At 48.6% G+C, this 17846-nt stretch overlaps 3 protein-coding genes across 5 annotated transcripts; all 3 read right to left on the reverse strand.

Annotated features, from left to right (window-relative positions):
* Positions 1–263: 263 nt before the first annotated feature.
* Positions 264–3185, reverse strand: LOC112875758 (RHOMBOID-like protein 2). Its single transcript, XM_025939724.1, has 4 exons — positions 2755–3185; positions 1818–1981; positions 1272–1689; positions 264–621 (listed from the first exon to the last, which is right to left on the reverse strand). The coding sequence occupies exons 1-4, from the start codon at positions 3033–3035 to the stop codon at positions 510–512; spliced, it is 975 nt and encodes a 324-aa protein (XP_025795509.1). The 5' UTR covers positions 3036–3185; the 3' UTR covers positions 264–509.
* A 2655-nt stretch (positions 3186–5840) lies between these two features.
* Positions 5841–10650, reverse strand: LOC112876029. 2 transcript variants are annotated; one of them, XM_025940058.1, is made up of 3 exons: positions 10178–10650; positions 6800–7011; positions 5841–6705 (listed from the first exon to the last, which is right to left on the reverse strand). In XM_025940058.1, the coding sequence occupies exons 1-3, from the start codon at positions 10499–10501 to the stop codon at positions 6156–6158; spliced, it is 1086 nt and encodes a 361-aa protein (XP_025795843.1). In that variant the 5' UTR covers positions 10502–10650; the 3' UTR covers positions 5841–6155. The 2 variants fall into 2 exon arrangements, with proteins under 2 accessions (XP_025795843.1, XP_025795844.1); XM_025940059.1 differs by lacking the exon at positions 10178–10650 and adding an exon at positions 7740–8858.
* Positions 10651–13537: 2887 nt separating this feature from the next.
* Positions 13538–17787, reverse strand: LOC112875169 (mitochondrial inner membrane protein OXA1-like). 2 transcript variants are annotated; one of them, XM_025938910.1, is made up of 9 exons: positions 17159–17787; positions 16967–17057; positions 16116–16160; positions 15950–16008; positions 15490–15565; positions 15220–15351; positions 15037–15144; positions 14152–14206; positions 13538–14064 (listed from the first exon to the last, which is right to left on the reverse strand). In XM_025938910.1, the coding sequence occupies exons 1-9, from the start codon at positions 17647–17649 to the stop codon at positions 13796–13798; spliced, it is 1326 nt and encodes a 441-aa protein (XP_025794695.1). In that variant the 5' UTR covers positions 17650–17787; the 3' UTR covers positions 13538–13795. The 2 variants fall into 2 exon arrangements, with proteins under 2 accessions (XP_025794695.1, XP_025794696.1); XM_025938911.1 differs by lacking the exon at positions 15220–15351.
* Positions 17788–17846: the final 59 nt, after the last annotated feature.

Below are 17846 nucleotides of genomic sequence, written 5' to 3' on the forward strand. Positions count from 1 at the left end.
TGACTTGAGTGGAGACATGCAGTTTTGACTGCGTTGGGAACTTGGTTTATGGAGTTGTTTACTGGTTAATCTGGTCACGCCATGCAGTTGGTCAAATGGAATCCCGGGTCCCCATGGGCATGCATGTGCTATTCAAAGCCGACATGTTCTCATCAAGAAACATGCTAGTAGTCTAGCACTACAAGGCAACTTGCAGTGTGAGAAAGACACTGCGCGTTGGCGCATTGCTTGTCCACCCACATGTTGGAAGACGATGCAGTCAGGGAGATTCCAAACCTCAATAATTCACTGCATTGCATTATGTAAAGAATGAATCAAATGAAACAAGAGATAAGATCTGAACGAGAACTCTACAGTTCACAATAACCCATCAAGATCGAGTGCCTTCTTTTTTCTTTACGCTATCTACAGTGCCCGGAAGGAACATGTGTGTAACGCCGCTGGATGTGGTAAGAAAAATTGGAGGAAAATGAATCTGTCTCGTGTTATGTATCTTGCTCGTGGATCGATCAGTTGGTGCATGTCCATCTGGCGGTGGGCACGCAGCTGAGGTAGTGGCACCAGGAGCAGCTGTCGTTGGCGTTGGCGCCGCGGAAGAGCATCGCCATGCCAACCGCGAATCTGCAACCCAAAAAGGCAACACAATTTAAAACAACACGGAAAGAATAGAATGACTCGTCCAGCCCTTTTTCATTTCTGCGTGCAATTTTATTTATTTGCCACCAACTTGAACTCACCGACACAAACTGAATGAATAATCGCTTAGTTAGTGCTTGGTAACTCGAGATTTAAAATGCAAGAAAGATTTTAGCCAAAAAAAAAGATAGTGTGTACAGCGTGGTTTGACAACACGGTGCACGTTGGGTAGTAGGCTGGAGGAGAAAAGGGAGAATCAAAACACGTTACCCCTGTCCTTGTTGGACGAAGGATGGCCAGCTACGCAGGCATATGACAATCTAGTAAATTATTAAGATAGCGAGAGGGAAAGAGGGTGTCTCTTTCTCTGTACTATCGTGCTACTAGACTCGCTGGCTGCCATCTGATCATCGCTTCACATGATGACATGAGGCAAATCTCTTTCAACACATGTGGATCGAGCACCCAATGCAAGCAACACACCTAACCCATCTAGCTAAATGGTCAGTGCCTGATTTCCTTGTCAACAAGTAACACTCAATCATCAGTGACGACTCGTTGTACGCGTGTGTCCTTGCTGAAGTTTCAGTTCAACGGAAAGCACTAATAGCTGTGATGGATGCTTATTTGCTTACCCGATGACGAGGAGGAGGAGGGCGATGGCCATGAGGATCCACTGGTAGAGGAGGTACTTCCTGGAGGTGCAGTTGCTGCCGGCGGGCATGCCGTAGCGCTCCATCCAGCCGAAGTGCGGGCGCATGAGCACCACGAACCCCAGCAGGAACCCCGTGAGGAAGCCGCCGATGTGGGCCAAGTTGTTCACGTGCGGGAGGATGCCCAGCACCATGTTCACCGCCACCACGAACAGGAGCGTCAGCACGGCGGCCACCTTGTTGGTGTAGATGGTCCAGTTGGTCAGGAGCTCCGAGAGCATGGCGCCCAGGAGGCCGAACAGGGCGCCCGAGGCGCCCACGGAGATGTGGTTGCGGATGAACAGGGACGACAGGACGCTGCCGCCGAGGCCGGAGAGGAGGTAGACCACACCAATCCTCACTGCAAATGCAAATTGGGGTCGCCTGTCGTTAACATGCATTATTCCACAGGCTGTACGTAGTGTTGCGATTGGTGATCATACATCAATATGTGTGTGTGTGTGTGTGTAATTGGGCTATCTAGCTCACCGTATCCGAACTGCTGCTCCAGGCGCATGCCGATGAAGAGGAGGCTGATCATGTTGGCCACCAGGTGCACGACACCGGCGTGCAGCCACATGCTGGAAAGGAGGCGCCAGCCCTGGTGCTCGTGCACCACCTTCTGCCAAACAAGGGCCCCAAGCTTGGTGAGCCTGCATGCAAAACGGAAACGGCAAGTCAGTCATCTCCGGCCCCCCATGCATCCGATTTCATCACCACATTCTCATCATGTTGCCAGGTTACAGAGCCCAAATGCATGCATGGAACTGTTGTGATTTATGTGACCCACCGCAAACTGATCCAGCGCTAGGTTCGTGCTCCACTAGCTGTTCGTGTTACACTGAACAAATATGATTGAGCTGACTGATGTGCCCTACTTATACTTTTCTAATAAGTGATCTAGTCATGTTGGGTATAAATTAAATCATTTGATTGGGTTCTGGATCTGAACTAGCTGCAGTGGGAATAATAGTTCAGGAAGGAAGTATACAACTATGTATACAAGTATATATCCAGATATATTATTCGACAAAAGATGAAGCAGAAAAACTAGTGAAAATTGCATGTAAAACTAGAGATACCACGCAGGTCATCTCATCTGTACTAAGTAATTGCGGCTACTGGTTTGGAAAGCTCCTGTGATGAGAAAGGAAAACAGGTTGTAAATTAGAAAGGCATAATAATCTGCGGTGATAGAGCTCTGAGATACTAGTGCTAAGAACTTTGCAGGCAAGCAAAGGTAGCGACCAGTGGGTTCTGTTCTGTTCTGTTCTGTTCTGCTCTGCTGCGTGGACAGATAGATCCATGCATGTCCCCGCTCATAACTAGCTAATAACAGTCCCAGATGATGGACTTCTTATGCATCGACAGGAGGAAGAAGAAGCTAAGAGCAGCAGGCAGCAAATATAATGTATGTAGTACTCACGTGGCGGAGGATGGTCCGAGGAGCGGGTTCTGGCGCAGCGGCTGGAAGGCGAACCGGCCGAGGAAGCGTCCGATGCACTTGCCATCTCGCGCGGTGGTGTGGGCGGGGCAGTTGTTGGCGTACATGGTGATGACGAAGACGGTGATGTTGGCGACGAAGAAGACGGGCACGATCCACGGCACCCACTCCCGCTCCCCCTCGTGCTGCGGGTACAGCGGCGACGGCACCTTGCCGGCCTCCTTCTTCACGCCGCCCTTCTCCACATCCCCGCGCGTCGCCATTGCTGCCTGCCTGCTAGCTACTGATCGTCGAGAGACTAGACCGTGTGATTGGATGGAGAAGCGGAGGGAGCTCTCAGCAATGGAGAGAGAGAGAGAGAGAAGAGAGAGAGAGAGAGAGAGAGAGAGAGGTGGTGGGGGTGGTGGAGTGATCGAGCGAGGAGGAAGAGGACGGCGAGAGGAGAGGCGCGGCAGGGAATAAATAAACGCGCGGGCCGGACGGCGGAGGCGCGGGCGCGGTGGTTTCTTTGAAGTTTGTTTGATGAGGGCCCGGCCGGGTGGAAAACCGTGTGCAAACCGTGTGGAAAAAAAGGAAACGCTGCTGCTGACCTCTCTTTTTTCACTCTCAAGCCAACAGCTTCCGGCCTCGGTTGATTGTAATATTGTTGGTGAAGATTTTGTACATCCGATGGATCGATGTGCTACGCCGTGCTGTTGGATCTGTCACTCGCTCGCAGCGAATAAAACTGGGAGGCCTGCGAGTGAGTTGAGTCCCGGCCGGCCCAATCAAATCAGTCATGAGAGGATTCTTTTCTTTTTGTTTAATATTCGCCGGAGAGGAAGAGGAAGAATCATGCTGAGAAGGTGGCTTGCCGGAGCAAGCTAGGCATTTGTTTAATGGCTCGCATCAGCGGCGATGGATGTGATTAGATCTGGAGCTAGCTAATAATGATGGGACGCTATCACGCTGGTACTAGCAGCAAACGATTGTTTCGGCAACTTGGGCTCTTTTTGGGTTGCGGCGAGACTGTAACTTGGTTGCCAGGCACCGACAGGCAGACATGAAGCATGCATCCGATGCCTTCCTTCATGGAACTTGTGCCAAATAAAAACAGCTGGTGCCGGTCTCGTAATTTCAGTCAGCGACGAGAGACAGGACCGGAGCAACCAACCAAACGGAAAGAGACGTGCGGTTTCTGGGCGCAGAGGAAGGAAGGAAGCCGTGGCGAAAGCGACCGGAGTCTGGAGCTCCTGGCGGGCCGGATCCGGATGGACGAGCTGCTCTACCTCTAGCTAGCTGGGGCCTTAGGGTCTTCTACTTCAGGTCCTCTTTTCTTTGGTACATCTTCGCCTGCCTCCGGCTCCGCCACTGCTGAAGACGAGTTGCAATCATCACCATCATCGAGATAAAGATGGAAACCAATCAGGAGATTGGGCACGGTTTCTGGTGTGTGAGTTGGCAGGAACAGCAAGGTATGCTAGCTGCCGAGTATCTGTATGGAACAGCTAGCTCGTCGGGGTGGCGTGCCGGATTTCATTTGGTCGATGCGGACGCGCCGTTTCGGCGTGTCGGTTTGGGCAGAGACGGTGGTGCGGTGGGTGTTGGCTGCGTTGCCGATTTGGTTGGTGGGCGCCGCCGCCGAGCTGGTTCTGCTTGTTTGCGGCGGCCGCCCTGCCCGCCGGCCATGTGCTGCGAATGATCCTCCCAGTTCGGCGGGCTCCATCGCCGTGGTATGATGTAGTGGCCATCTTGCGGGGGCTTAATTAATTTGGCTAAAGCCTACTGGCTGGACGAGCTGTGTGCCAGGCGACCCTGTTTCAATGCCGAGATTCTGCCACGTATGCAATAATTGAGGCCTAAACATATTAGTGGAATACTAAGAACTTTGGTTATTTCTCTCCCGTGCGATTCCAATCACCCGGCTTCTTTAACGTTAATCAGGAACCATAATAAGCAGGGTTACATGTGCGGGTGTTAGAGCATCCAACAGATTACCTATCCCTCTTCTCAATACGGAAAAATTAATATTTTGATGATTGGAGCCGGTCCAACAGATTACTACTAATCCAACCCCCTATTACCTAAAAGTTTAGTTTTTGTAATTATCAAAATACACCTCTCTCTCACCTAAATGAAGAAGGGGATTCATCTCTCTGCTCTATTCTTGGTAATTGGATTTTGATAGTCTGCTGCAGCAACTCAAGTAGTTATTAGTATATTTTAAAGTTTTTGGTAATCACCAAAATCCACCGCTCTCTGCACCTCTCTCTCACCTAAATAAAGAAGAGGATTCATCTCTCTACCTTATTCTTGGTGATTGGATTTTGATATTCTACATCAACTAAAGTAGTTATTAGTAATGAATGAAGAGTATACTTTGGATACGAGGTACGAGTAATTCGTTGGAGTTCTCTTAAAAACCTACCTTTCGAGCTAGTACGCAACAACATACGGAGTAGCTAGGTAAGTCAGAAATGTTGACCGCTCGAACTAGTGAAATGTTTCTTTCAAAAAAAAAGGAGAGTCAAATGCCTATTGGGCACTATGTAATAAGGTCCTAGTTTGAAAGACGGCCCACGAAGGCCGAAAAACTTATGGGCTCGGCAGTTGTCCATGTCGAAATAACGGACACCGAGACACCGACATGACGACATCACGCGTTTCCCCAACTGCCTAGTATTCGGCTCTGAAGTGTCGGCCGAAGGCCCATTACGAATATCGTCCCAACGGCCCCAGCGCTTGTCAGGCTGGCCAGACCGGTCTCTTTCGCAGCGGCCTCCCTCCCTTGGCTGGCCATTTCTGTTCCGAATGATGTGGGCCTCATTGATGTAGTTGTTTCAAATTAACGTTTTAACTTTTCTACATGCATAAATTTTATTTAAATATATATTATATCTAAATGCAAAGTAAAATCTAAAATCTATGCATTAAAAAAAATCAAAACGACTAATAATTTAGAACGGAGGAAGTAATTAGTCAAGTCATTCTAATTTTATGCTGAATAAAACTATTCTAAATTTGATAAAGTTTATAGATAAAAGTAATAATATTTATGTTATCAAATATGGAGTTCTATATTCTGTAGGTAATAATGGAGAAAATTCCGGTTTTCCTTCTTTCAAAACATATCTATACTATCTGATATCTTCCCTTTGAACATGAGAATTCTAAACATATACTTTGCAGGCACTGCGACCTTGCATCTGCTATATAGGAGTATATCATCTTCATGGTCATTACCATCGCTAATCAGCGACAACCAACGAACTGGCCTTACAATAAATGAAACTAATGCACCACGACGCTACTTAGTATACTGGAGTAGGTTTTATAATTAGCACCCGTCGATCCATGGCATGTGTTGTTCCGAAACTGCTGCTGCCTGCTGCGTCTGCACATCATCAGCCGAAGAGGGTCCTGAGGACGGTGTCTCCCAGTCCGGGCACCGACGACAGGAAGTGGCCGGTGCCGGGGAGCTCATGGTAGTTGACCCAGCTGAGGCGGCTGGCCAGGTGCCGCTGCAGCACCACGGGGACGAGCCCGTCCTCGTCGCCCTGCCACAGGTGCACGGGGCACGCCGGCTCCGGCAGGCTCATCGGGTCGAACTCCCACTTGCCGAACATGACCATCATGTCCCGGTAGTAGGACTCGTGGATGCCCTGCTGCGTCGCCTGCTCCATCTTCTGCTGGAACGTCCCGTCCGCCTTCATCTTGCTCCGGATCTCCGCGTCGCGCTTGTTGGGGAGCGGGGTCGTGCCGGCCACCACCGTCGACGTGGGCAGCCAGCTCTGCTCCATCCACCAGTGGAGGATGCCCGGGGCGTGGTGCGACACGCGCAGCGCCCACTGGTCGCCAACCTCCTGCTTCGCGTACACCTCCGCGGCCAGGTCCGCAGGGAACCCCGGCCACCAGTAGTTCACCACCGGAGCCATCATCGCAGCGCCAGCGATCCTGCACGCATACACATCATTTCATTTGTAAGAGGGTTCTCTCTCTGTTAGAGTGTTGGCACTATTCTCTACGCGATCCTGCTGCTTAGCTTTACCTGTTGGGGATGTACTTGAGGGCGCCCCAGACGGCATGGCAGCCGAGGGAGATGCCGATCAGGTAGAACTTGGGGCCGAGCCCCAGAGCGTCGGCGAGCTCCTCCACGTCCAGCGCCGCGCTCTTCACGGAGCGGTTGGGGTTGGGGTCGCTCTGCCCGTACCCGGCGCGATCAAACCCCACCATGTACACGCCCAGCTCTTCGGCCACTTCCTGAAAGTTTTCACCGTAGAATTGAGAGCGTGTTGAATATCACGGTACATCACATTGACGCAGCAACACAAAGAACTTTCAAGGGTACCACTGTTCAACTATGATATGGTCAAGGTCAAAAGGAGATTTTTTTGCCCCCTTCATTGTCAGTTTGACAGGTATGCGTTCTGGTCATCTTCAGATGGTTAGGTTCGTTTGGACCTAGCTTTCCCTCTGATTAAAAGTCTCTGCTTTAGCTAGAATTGCAATTCATTTCGACCGACATAATTTTTAATTGGTAGCGACTTTCCAGCTGCTCAAGCGGATGCAGAGGAAGGATGCCATGAAACAAATCAACAATTGTGCTACATCTGAATATCTGATACAGTATACACTGCTAAAAGCCAATGTGCTGGAAATGAGTTGTCAGCAGCTGAGAGGAGGAGGAAATTGCATCCCCCCCGATCGAGAACGAAGTCCCCTACAGCGAGAATGATACTGCAACCTATCCATGACGCGTTCGTGTAATCGTACAAACTGCATAATCACACAATGCAGCTAATTTGCCCAACGCACTGGCCAAGAACAATTGAACAAGAATTGGGGGAGAAAAAGATCCGTAAAAGCTTCGAGCTTTTCAGTGGAGATTCCACATTCCCACGCGCGTGAAAAGAAAAGAGTAATCAATCCAAGCCACGAAAGGCGCCGACAAATCGCAACTGGGAACGGCGAGAGGTCGGCGTACTAACCGGCGCGGCGCGGACGGTGTCGAGTCGGGAGCCGGTAAACCCGTGGGAGATGACGACCTTGAACCGCGCGTCCTCCTTGCGCGCCCCGGACTCCGCGTAGGCCAGGTGGCGGCCGTCCCTGAGGCGCACCCTGGGCGCCGTCACCGGCGGGCCCCCCGGCGTCCCGCACGCCCTGGGCGGCGGCACGGCCGGGCGGATCCACCTGCCCAGCGCGCCCACGACGGAGCCCATGGGGAGCCCGGGCTGCCTCTTCCCGGCGCAGCCCAGCACGGGCGCCTTGGCCAGCAGCTCCATTGCGGCGCGGCTGCGGCGGCGGGCGCCCGAGTCGGAACTGCCGAAAGAGACGAGAGGGGATGGAAGGCTCGGAAACGGGGCGGTGTCTCTGGTCTGGCTCGCTGGCCTTCTTCGCTGGCAGCGATTGCTCCTGCTAATTACTTCGGGCGGCGTTTTTTTTTGAAATAAAAATTCGAGCGGCGTTCCCGGGCGCGAAACGTGACGTCTGACGATCGGGCCTCGGTTGCCGTGGCGCGCCTGCCATTTCCTCTTTCTCCACGGAGCTGGACAGCTTGCAGATCATCTAGAACACGAGGCCGGATCGACCGATGAGCGGTAGCCGGTTGGTAGTTGGCCACCATTGTGGAGGGCCAAACTAAACCGAGACACGGTTGAGACTTGAGACCGGTTAAGCTACTACTCTAGTTCGGTCGAGCTTGCATGTGGACAAACAGTGATCGAATAATGGCGAGAAGCAATCAGCAAGGGGTACGACAGTTGTTGGGTGTGTAGGGTTAGACACGGACGTCTCGACTAAGCAGAGATAAGAGGTGTACTAGAGAAGATGTGGTTTTCAGGCCTGATTGGGTGAGCTAACGTACCTTACTTTGGTCGAAAATGGCGTGCATTTAGGGCAAAGGTTGGGTTGGAATCCTTCTTATGAGTTCTGAACCTTTTCTATGAGAAAATTGGCTTGGTGACTTTGAAATAACTAAAGGGCGCGCCATGAAAACTTGGTGCTGTCAGAGCACCCATATTCAGCTCAGCACTGGGGGCCCGTTTAGATTGCAAGTTTTTATAACTTTTGGAACTTTTTGATACTGTAGTACTTTCGTTTGTATTTGACAAATTTTATCTAATTATGGACTAACTAGGCTTAAAAGATTCGTCTCGTGATGTACAATTAAACCGTGCAATTAGTTATTTTTTTTTACATACATTTACTGCTCCATGCATGTATCCCAAAATTATGTGATGGAGAGAGAGTGTAAAAATTTAGAATTTGGAAGCGCCTGGATTAGATAATCCACTGTAGCAAAAAATTTTCAGACTGTGATCTGACATAGAGCAGGTGCCCACATGAACATTAAGTGGATGATCCATGCCTTTTTTTTTTGTCACTGCTTGATTTAGAGTAAGGGGAAAGAAGTAGACTCGACGCTTATATAGGAGTAGAAGGGAAAAGAGGAGAAGATTCCGCAGGATCTGGCTGCTTTCCGAAAGGCAAAGGACAAAGCTAGCTAGACGACAGTTTTGGCAATCTTCCTAGCTTCTAGAGGCGCAGGCTCCAAAATTGCCATTTGTCCATTGCTCACTCAAGATAGCAACATGTACCGAGCAAAATGCGCTTGCATGCATCTATCTTTAATTTTAATTTGCAAGATGGATGGATTGGATGGTGTCAGCAGTCGATGCGTGCGCGCATCTTCTTGTGCTGCTGCGTGCGACCCCGTTCTAGAAGACTAGAACCTGCTGTCTCCCACACCACAAGGCCGTGGAAAACTAGGGTGAAAGCAAAGGGAACAGATTATTCCATCCCAGCCCTTGCGAACAAGAGGATCCTATGACTTGGGACGCGAAGCACGCAGCTGGTACAATATAAAATCCGAAAAGAAAAATAACTTGGAAGAGTTTCTTTTTTCTTTCGGTTGTTCCATCATGTTCCAAGCTAACGGCAACTTGACCGGCCAACCATCAACGTCTTGGAGAAAGCTTGGCAGGTTCATACAAGAAGCTAGCTATCTATCAGGAAGTGGGGCAGATAATTCGGCAGGCCAGAGAAAATGGTGCTTGACCTAACCAACGAATCCCTTGCTTGCAAGGGCCCAAGTCCATGTCTGAGCTAGCTGTGCCTGTGCGGCACCAGCTCATGCCCGACTTGACCTTTCCCTCCTTTGAGCTTCCTCTCCAAGGACGGGACGGGACGGGGCACCGACAGTCCCTCCGTCCACCTCTCCTCTCGCCCGAGAATACGGCTCGCTTAAGCAACCTAGTTAATAACCGCACTAGTACTAACTATGTGTATTTACTGGAGTACAGTAATTTTGTTTTGCAATTCTAATTTGTTCACTTATTAAGCAACTGATGATGATTTACAGTCCTAGTGGCCTAGCAGTAAGTAAGTAAGTCGCGTGATCAGAATGGAATCGGTGGACGGACGATACCTGTGATGGTCTGACGCTGTCCTCGCGTGAGCCGGTGAAGCCGTGGGAGAAGACGACCTTGAAGCGCGCCTTGTCCTTGGGCACGCCGCTCTCGCAGTAGGCGAGGTGTCTGCCGTCGCGGAGGCGGAGCCTGGGCGCCGTCACGGGCGGGCCGCCCTCGGTGCCGCACACCCTGGGCGCCGGCGGCTGCGGCTGGATGGTGCGGGAGAGCCAGCCCGCGAGGGAGCCCAGCATGGCCGCGGCCGGCGCCGGGGTCACCGCGTCGGCGGCGCCCTTGGCGACGCCCTCCTCGTCCCACACCTGCGGCATCGACGTCACCCACATGCTTGCTTGCCGAGCTGCTGGCCTGGCCTAACGGATGAGTTCCTTTGCTTGGACGGGAGGTGTGGCTGCCTGCCTCGGCTGGTGTGGCGGTGGGGAGGAAGAGACCGAGCCGTGGTGGTGACGGTCTCTGCCGGGCCTCCCGCCGTGTGGCCGCTGCTTATATACAGGGAGAGGGAGTCTGGTGCTGGAGGCGCGCCGGGTCGGGGTCAGAGGTTGGTGGGTGGGCCACCACCCGCGCGACTTACCAACTCCCGTGGTCCGAGCACGAGCTCTCCTCGACCAGTAACTGCAACCCAAGACTTGATCTCTGGCTGCTCTGCGTTTTGCTGTTTGACTCGTCGCCGGCGCCCGGCGGGCGGCAGGAAGATATTGGCCGGCTCGGCTGGCCTCCGATGTAAAGCCGCCGCCGCGGATTTTTCATATTCTTCTTCTTCTTCTTCTTCTTCTTTATTTCTTTGTTCCGCCGATAAAATTGGGTGAACCACACCACACAGTGCGCGCGGGAGGACCAGCTGCCCACCAGGAAAGGTTGCCGGAAAGGTTGGTCTTCCTGGTGGCATGGTGCGGCGGCCCTGCGGTGATCATGGCATACATGTGGATCTCTTCCTATCTGCACGAGCAGTCAGATATGCGTCCGCGAGCGGGGCCGCGCGCAAGCCAGCGAGACAGGCGCCGCCCAACTTGCATTTTCTGGTCAGGAATCATGGCATTGGGTGGATAGATCGCACTAGATGCCTGACGACGTAGGATGCACGAACGAGCTAGTCACTGAATGGCGTGCGTACCACATACAGGATGTGGCTGCTGGCTGGGCTGTGGGTTGGGCATGGTGGAGGACGCATCGTCGTCGGTCGGTCCAATACACACACACACAGCACATGAATCACGCGATCCTCGTGCTCCTGTTCTTTAGCCTCTCAAGCAGCTAGCTGTGTGGATCAGGCCCAGGAACACATCACATCGCGCTATCGCTAATTTGCTGGTACGTCCGGCTGCGCCGAGCTGCCTTCTTCAGTTATTCCTGCAGACTACGTGCATACACGAACTGACACTGCTGGATTCACGGTCTCTTTCGACCATTCTTTCAAACAATACTTTCAATTGGTGCGTTTTTAAAAGAAAAACAATGCACTCATCAAATTGGGAGCAAATTTGACAGTTCACTAGTCTAAGGCATTTGGTTGTAATTAATTCCCATCCTTTGAAATAGCGCACAACATTTCTTATACCTCGTGTGCTGTGCAGTGCGTGACCCCTATTTATTCCATTGTTAGAATCAAACCCTCCAAATGCTAGGGGGGGGGGCTCCCTCTAAATTTAGGGGCTTGTAAATTTGCTTCTAACTTCAGCAATAGTCTTTAATTCTAACTTATAATAAAAGGCTCCTCAGAGATCCCTTAAGAATAAAAAGTGGAGTAGTGAATTTGGAGGCCTATTCAAAATAGAGGGAGGGTACGCTGCAGTGTATTTTTTTTTATTTCATTCTCTGAACCAGCTAGCTGCGGATCAGGACTGGGAACAGTATGTCCGACAGATCACGCATCACACTCGCTCATTCATATACGAAACCATAATTCATTGGTAGGTCCAGCCGGCTGCGCCTAGCTTTCTTCAATCATTTCTGCACAGTACGCGACTTAATTATCCTCTTTTCTTTTTAACAGTATTTTTTGTGGGTTCATTTCAGTCACTGCCACACTCAACAGTTTGAGAGCAGATTTGGCTGCTCACTAGCCTAGGCATTGGTTACTTGACACGCTTTTAGCGCATCACACATCTTCCTGTACCCACAGGCCACAGCCCCTATACATGATTAGTATCAATCAATCAAACGAACCCCCCCAATCTGTGGATGCTTTACAAAGGCTAATAAAAAAAAGGTGATGGCTGCATCCATATGATTGAGGGCCTTGCCTCTGCTTTATCCCTTTTGCTTTCACCCATCGCAGCGTGTGGTGTGCCACACCCTGGTGTCACTGCTTGTTGACACGGCAAATATAGCGCTGAAACGTGTTTGGTCAATTGAATAAGAAATGGGGAAGGAGATAGACGACTACGTCCTAGCTCATTGTTGATATTTTTTTGGGGAGGCAGGTGGGCACATTGTTGCTTTCATATGAGCTGAATGAGCCATGCCTTCAACCTGTGCTTGGACTGGAGGAGGATATATCAATTATCAGGCAGATAAACAATTATTTCTTAGTCGGTTTTGTGGTGAAAGCGAGCTGAGAGGAGCCGCTGAATGTTCTCACACGTTCATATTTGCAGGTCAAGCAAAAGAGGGAAGCCATGTGCACATGAGCAACTCTATATATACAGGCGTGGTCAAATGACATCTGGTAAAATGCCAATGGAGAGAAAGCAAAGGTTGACAACTTTGCTCTTCACCAAATACATGAATATGAATGCGTATCCTTCAGGGGTTCCAAGTCAAAACTTGGCCTAATTGCTTGTTTATATGATCAGCAAATACCGTTGAAGAGGTGGACTGAACTGTGTACAGAAACCCTAGCTTTCTCGGCTTGTTTATTTGTGAGCAGGAAAGCATTTCTATCACATCCCGAGCAGGTGAACGCCATTTTCATATATAGACCAACTAAAGAAAAGGAGCCATTTCGTTGAAGAAGGCAGTCATAGGGCAAATCTAAAGGAGCAATTGCTTTCTGACATTGCGTGGCTATAGACTTACACTCCTTAATTTCGTCCATCAATCTAAGGCCTATTACTAATCATCTCTTGTTTCTATTATTGTAAATCGATACAAAACACCATATTAGATTGCGTGGCTTCCGTAGATTTATAGATTTTGTTATGCATCTAGACATACATTATATCTAGGTACACAACAAATACTATGATTTGAAAAAAAGCCAGAACGGCCTACATTTCAGAACGGAACGGAGGGAGCAAGGGATAGAATCATAAGTCACGTCAGAATTTCAGTTCTCCAAAAATACACAACGTTGCAAATTTACAGATACAAGTGTATCTCATTTGAGCTTTGAGCATTAAGGAAAAAAAACAATCAGTGGGCGCTGCTCGGCAGAATCACTATACTTAGCTATGGTTAAGCTAGTTAGGTTATATCGTATTATGAAACAATTACAGATGCCAAAATTGCTCCAATTTATTCACTGAAACGACAGTGGACCCATGATCTGAAAAACAGCCACCTCTCCCAAATCAAACCTCAATACAATGCACACAAACCGGGTATCCTTTGCCCCCACCATGAAGTTACAAAACCCAAAAGGAGTTGTGCTTCTTTAATTCCATGTGCACAAAAATCAGGAACTACTCTTGAGACTCACCTCTAGATTTTGCCCTGTTCTCGAGATCTCTGATACGGTAAATGAGCACAGAGCTAGATTGCTTGCGCTCCTTGTCGGCAATAGGAGAATCAACTCCAGATTGCTCGCCCTCCTTGTCTGCGATAGAAGAATTAACTCTAGGACTTGGCTTAGGTCCACCAAAGAGGCTTAAGGCTTGCATTCGTGCAGGTGTTGGCTGAGATTTCAAGGGAGGAAGATCCAACCATAGCCTTATGGCTGGTCTCCGGATAACTGAGAAAAGCAAGATAACTTTTATCAGTTAAGGAATAGGCAGAGGCTATGAAACCACAATAGATCCCAAGGTGGCAAGTAACATACCAACACCGGATACAAGTGAGAACAAATTCGATGTGACCCAGTAAAAGAAAATTGCCTGTAAAAGAAAAAAGATTAATGGAAGCACAGATGTACAAATTATGATGTTATAGTTCCAAGGTAATCAAAGCTGAGCATATCTGGGATGAGAGTGAATGCTAAATTTGGATTATCCTCAGGATAAGTATAGACTTTTTAGGAAGTAGGAACAACTAGCAAAACTTGCACCACAAATAGCCCCCTTACCACCAGTCTTTTCGTTCATTGCAGCATATACTTTGACAGTATTTTGGGGTAAAACAACTAGCCGTAGCTTCTAGAGCAGTAGCAAAATCTAAATGGCTGCTCCAAAATGTACAATACAAATTAGACTTCCTCTCTAACCCATTTCGAGATGATCTTAGATGGCCCCAATACACCTCCCCTGAAATTATTTTGAATGTATGGCAAAAGTAGGCAGCCATAGCTTTCAGTCATGGTAGTAGAGAAGCACAGACAGTCCTAATTCTGGTTGTGGTTGTAAAGAAGTTCAGACAGTCATAATTCTCGTTATGGTTGTAGAGAAGTACTAGGTAGACTTTCCCGGTCCAGGCCTGGTATGGCCAGTTTCAGAACCAGACTGTCTGTGTCCAAAAATGGGCTATGGCGGTACATATCCAAATCACCCTGCAGACAGTTCATACATCTATTTTGAGAGGGCCACATCTAGTGTTTGGGAGGGAGTACCCAGAATGAGAGCTTGCCCTTATTGAAATATTTTTGAACCCTTATAGAAAATTTCTTATAAAGTGATTTTAGAGTTTTGTACACTAGTAAAGCTCATTGTAAATGAAGCAAACAGAACAGCAAATTGGTACTTCAAATCCTGAGTAGTTCATATTTACATACCTTTGGATAGCCTATTGTAAATGGAACAAGGATAACACCAAAAAATCTGAAGAACTCTTTCATTGATTTTGCCACAGGATTTCCTTCCTTACCATCTTGCATATTGATCTGAAATAAAAACAATAATGTCTTGAAAACAAAATAAAGATAAGACGCCTGAATTACAGCGGCCATAATGCAAACCTCTACTGTAGCAAAAAATGATATAGATGTTAACACTGGCAGGATGAAAAGATCATCACGAGTTGTCAAATCAGTAAACCAATATGCACCACCTCCTTTAAGAGAAGGGACTTTCTCAACCATGTTAGATATCTACAATTGGAATAGAAAACACAAGATGTTAAGTAAAAAAAAATAAGGCAAATGCTATTGCTACATGATACAATATAATTCGGTGACAATGAAATTGCTGATTAGAACTTTGGACGTAACAAAGTGGTGTAAACTTACAGCAAAGAAAACACTCATGAATATAGACCCCTGTATGAATAGACCCTTCAATGGTGTAAATGGAGTCACACCATGTCTGAAGCAAGAAAGTAATGAAACAATTGTTTTAGTAATATCTCCCATACAGTTCATATGACAGGAGGAGGAATAGACTAATTACAAAAGCTAATCGAAGGGGCGGTCAAGTTAGTTAAGATGTTCAATGATTTAGGACAGCGGAGGTTGCTTTCATATTGCACGCACAGACGATGGCATGAGGAAAATAACATCCAAAAGTCTTATGTGAAGCTAGCCAATTAAAGGAATAAAGTTAAGTTCGAGGTGTTGAATAGGCCTGGTAAAAATGATGAATTTGTAACATTGATACACAAAATATTTCGAATCATGCATAAATGAAACGAGAAAGTATCTTGCAGTTTTGAAATTAAATAAAAACTCAGATATATATAAAGCTGCATACCTAGTGAATAGCTCACGCAATTTCTGTCTCCTCACTTTCTTTGATCTTGGATCAGTTGACTGAAAGGCATAAATAGTAAAATAGTATATCATTACTAGCATACCCAGTAAATCCTACAAAGATACCATATAAACTGCAAGGTGAACTGAAAAAAAAATGTACTCACATTTCGCATCTCTTCATTGATGGCTTCAACTTCTGGTCTCATGTCCTGCATCATATTGTTGAAGTCCGCTTAGATGTGTATGATATGATATTTTTTTCTAAAAAAACAAAATGACATCGCTAAAGGAATACATAGCAGAAGGAATATCCAATGCCTCTTCCTCTTTAGCACTGGAGGAGCTCTTGAATTTCAGAATTTCGAGTGCAACAGAATGACTTCCTACGATTTACTTCATGCACCTTCAAAAACTCACTGCACGGTATTATGTTTCTTATTAATGCCTTTAACTACACGTTTACAGCCACAACTGGACGCTGTATATGCTACTGTCAAGGTTCAAAGCCATCGCAGTCATGATTCAAGAACAAACACCATAATCAGATTGTTTTTCTCCCCCAAATAATATCCATTCTGGCTATTTTAGGCTAGAGATTGTTGGATGCGAGAACATTGAGCCACAGCCCGAAGCAACACGCCTTTAAATTTGCCTGTTCCAGTTCAGGGTTGGGTTTGAGATTTCCTAGGTAGTTAAAGCATACAAAAGCTTCACTTTAAATCCACTTTTGTGATAGCTACATTCAAATCACACCAAAACAACATGCATCCATCCAGCAATATGCTGTAAGTTTCTACTTTCTAACATCAGCATCACTAGAAAATTGCACAGAAATGGTGTGATCCTTTGCTTCACCTAACTCAAGTTCGATTTTGAGAAGTTTTAGACGTTTAGGTTCGAATTTGATAAACCGAACAGGTTTTGTGCGCTCTCATATGACACCTCTGCTATTAACAAACATGAGTGAAAATAGGGCATTTACTAGGAACATAAGGTTCTAAAGTGCATGCATTACTTTTAACTTCATAATGGACTTTTCCCGGTTGATGAGCATTGGGACTGTCAGTAACCGGATGAGCACTGCCGTCAGCGCAATAGTAGCCCACCTACACATCACCGAGCAGGAAGATGGAATGGAACCACATGACAGGACGTTTACAGGAAGAAACCAAAGCTAAAACCTTGCGCAGCACCAATGAAGGCATACCAGTTGAGGCCAGTGAAGGACCGCACGGCGTCCAGGAGGTATTGCAGGGCGGCGACCGGGGGAAATGATTCGGCTGCTGCGGCAGCCACCTCCCCCGCGTACGGCGCTGGAGGCACGGGTACGGAGGCTGCGGCGGAAACCACTTGGTCCGAGACAGGGACCGAGGAGGCGGCGTCGGTGAGCATGTCTGCCGCGACATCGATGTCTGGTGCTGATGCGGAAGAGGTCGTGGAGAAGTTACGGTGGGCCGCGAGATGGAGCGCGAAGGGGAGGGGGAGGCTGGTAAGGGCTCGGGATCTCGACGGCCGGGCAAGGGAGGAGGGGATCGGCCTCGCGGGCTGTGATTGAGGTGAAGGCGGGGCGGCCGAGGAGGAGGGGCTTTCGGAGCGGCCGTGGTGGGGCGGGATGAGGTGCGAGATGGAGGGGTGGAGGCGGCGGGAGAAGTGGTCGGAGAGGCTGGTGGCAAGTCTCCTCCGCGCGGCGAAAGCCATGGCGGCGGCGGCGGGCAGATCGCGAGATGGTGGGAGGGCCGGAGCCCGCCGGAGGGGAGGTCGACGACAGGTCAGGTCGAGGGGAGAAGAGAGGGTTTAAACGGGTGAGAATCTCTCTCTCTAGCATTACTCGTATAATACAAGCACACCTGTAAGACTGTAATGTAATTCAGAATTTCAGTGCTCCAAAAATACAC

Source organism: Panicum hallii, chromosome 9 (genome assembly GCF_002211085.1).
Source record: "Panicum hallii strain FIL2 chromosome 9, PHallii_v3.1, whole genome shotgun sequence".
In the NCBI taxonomy this organism is placed as follows: domain Eukaryota; kingdom Viridiplantae; phylum Streptophyta; class Magnoliopsida; order Poales; family Poaceae; genus Panicum; species Panicum hallii.

What these genes read in the sequence shown, in the direction of transcription:
- LOC112875758 (XM_025939724.1), bottom strand. Translation starts at nt 3,035, where the DNA reads ATGGCGACGCGCGGGGATGTGGAGAAGGGCGGCGTGAAGAAGGAGGCC. An exon ending in GGAGCAGCAGTTCGGATACG is followed by an intron (nt 1,690 to 1,817) that starts GTGAGCTAGATA and finishes TTGCATTTGCAG; the next exon opens with TGAGGATTGGTGTGGTCTAC. An exon ending in CTCCTCCTCCTCGTCATCGG is followed by an intron (nt 622 to 1,271) that starts GTAAGCAAATAA and finishes TTTGGGTTGCAG; the next exon opens with ATTCGCGGTTGGCATGGCGA.
- LOC112875169 (XM_025938910.1), bottom strand. Translation starts at nt 17,649, where the DNA reads ATGGCTTTCGCCGCGCGGAGGAGACTTGCCACCAGCCTCTCCGACCAC. An exon ending in AGTCCATTATGAAGTTAAAA is followed by an intron (nt 16,161 to 16,966) that starts GTAATGCATGCA and finishes AATATGATGCAG; the next exon opens with GACATGAGACCAGAAGTTGA. An exon ending in TTACAATAGGCTATCCAAAG is followed by an intron (nt 14,207 to 15,036) that starts GTATGTAAATAT and finishes TTTCTTTTACAG; the next exon opens with GCAATTTTCTTTTACTGGGT.
- LOC112876029 (XM_025940058.1), bottom strand. Translation starts at nt 10,501, where the DNA reads ATGTGGGTGACGTCGATGCCGCAGGTGTGGGACGAGGAGGGCGTCGCC. An exon ending in ACAGCGTCAGACCATCACAG is followed by an intron (nt 7,012 to 10,177) that starts GTATCGTCCGTC and finishes GAAAACTTTCAG; the next exon opens with GAAGTGGCCGAAGAGCTGGG. An exon ending in CTCAAGTACATCCCCAACAG is followed by an intron (nt 6,706 to 6,799) that starts GTAAAGCTAAGC and finishes GTATGCGTGCAG; the next exon opens with GATCGCTGGCGCTGCGATGA.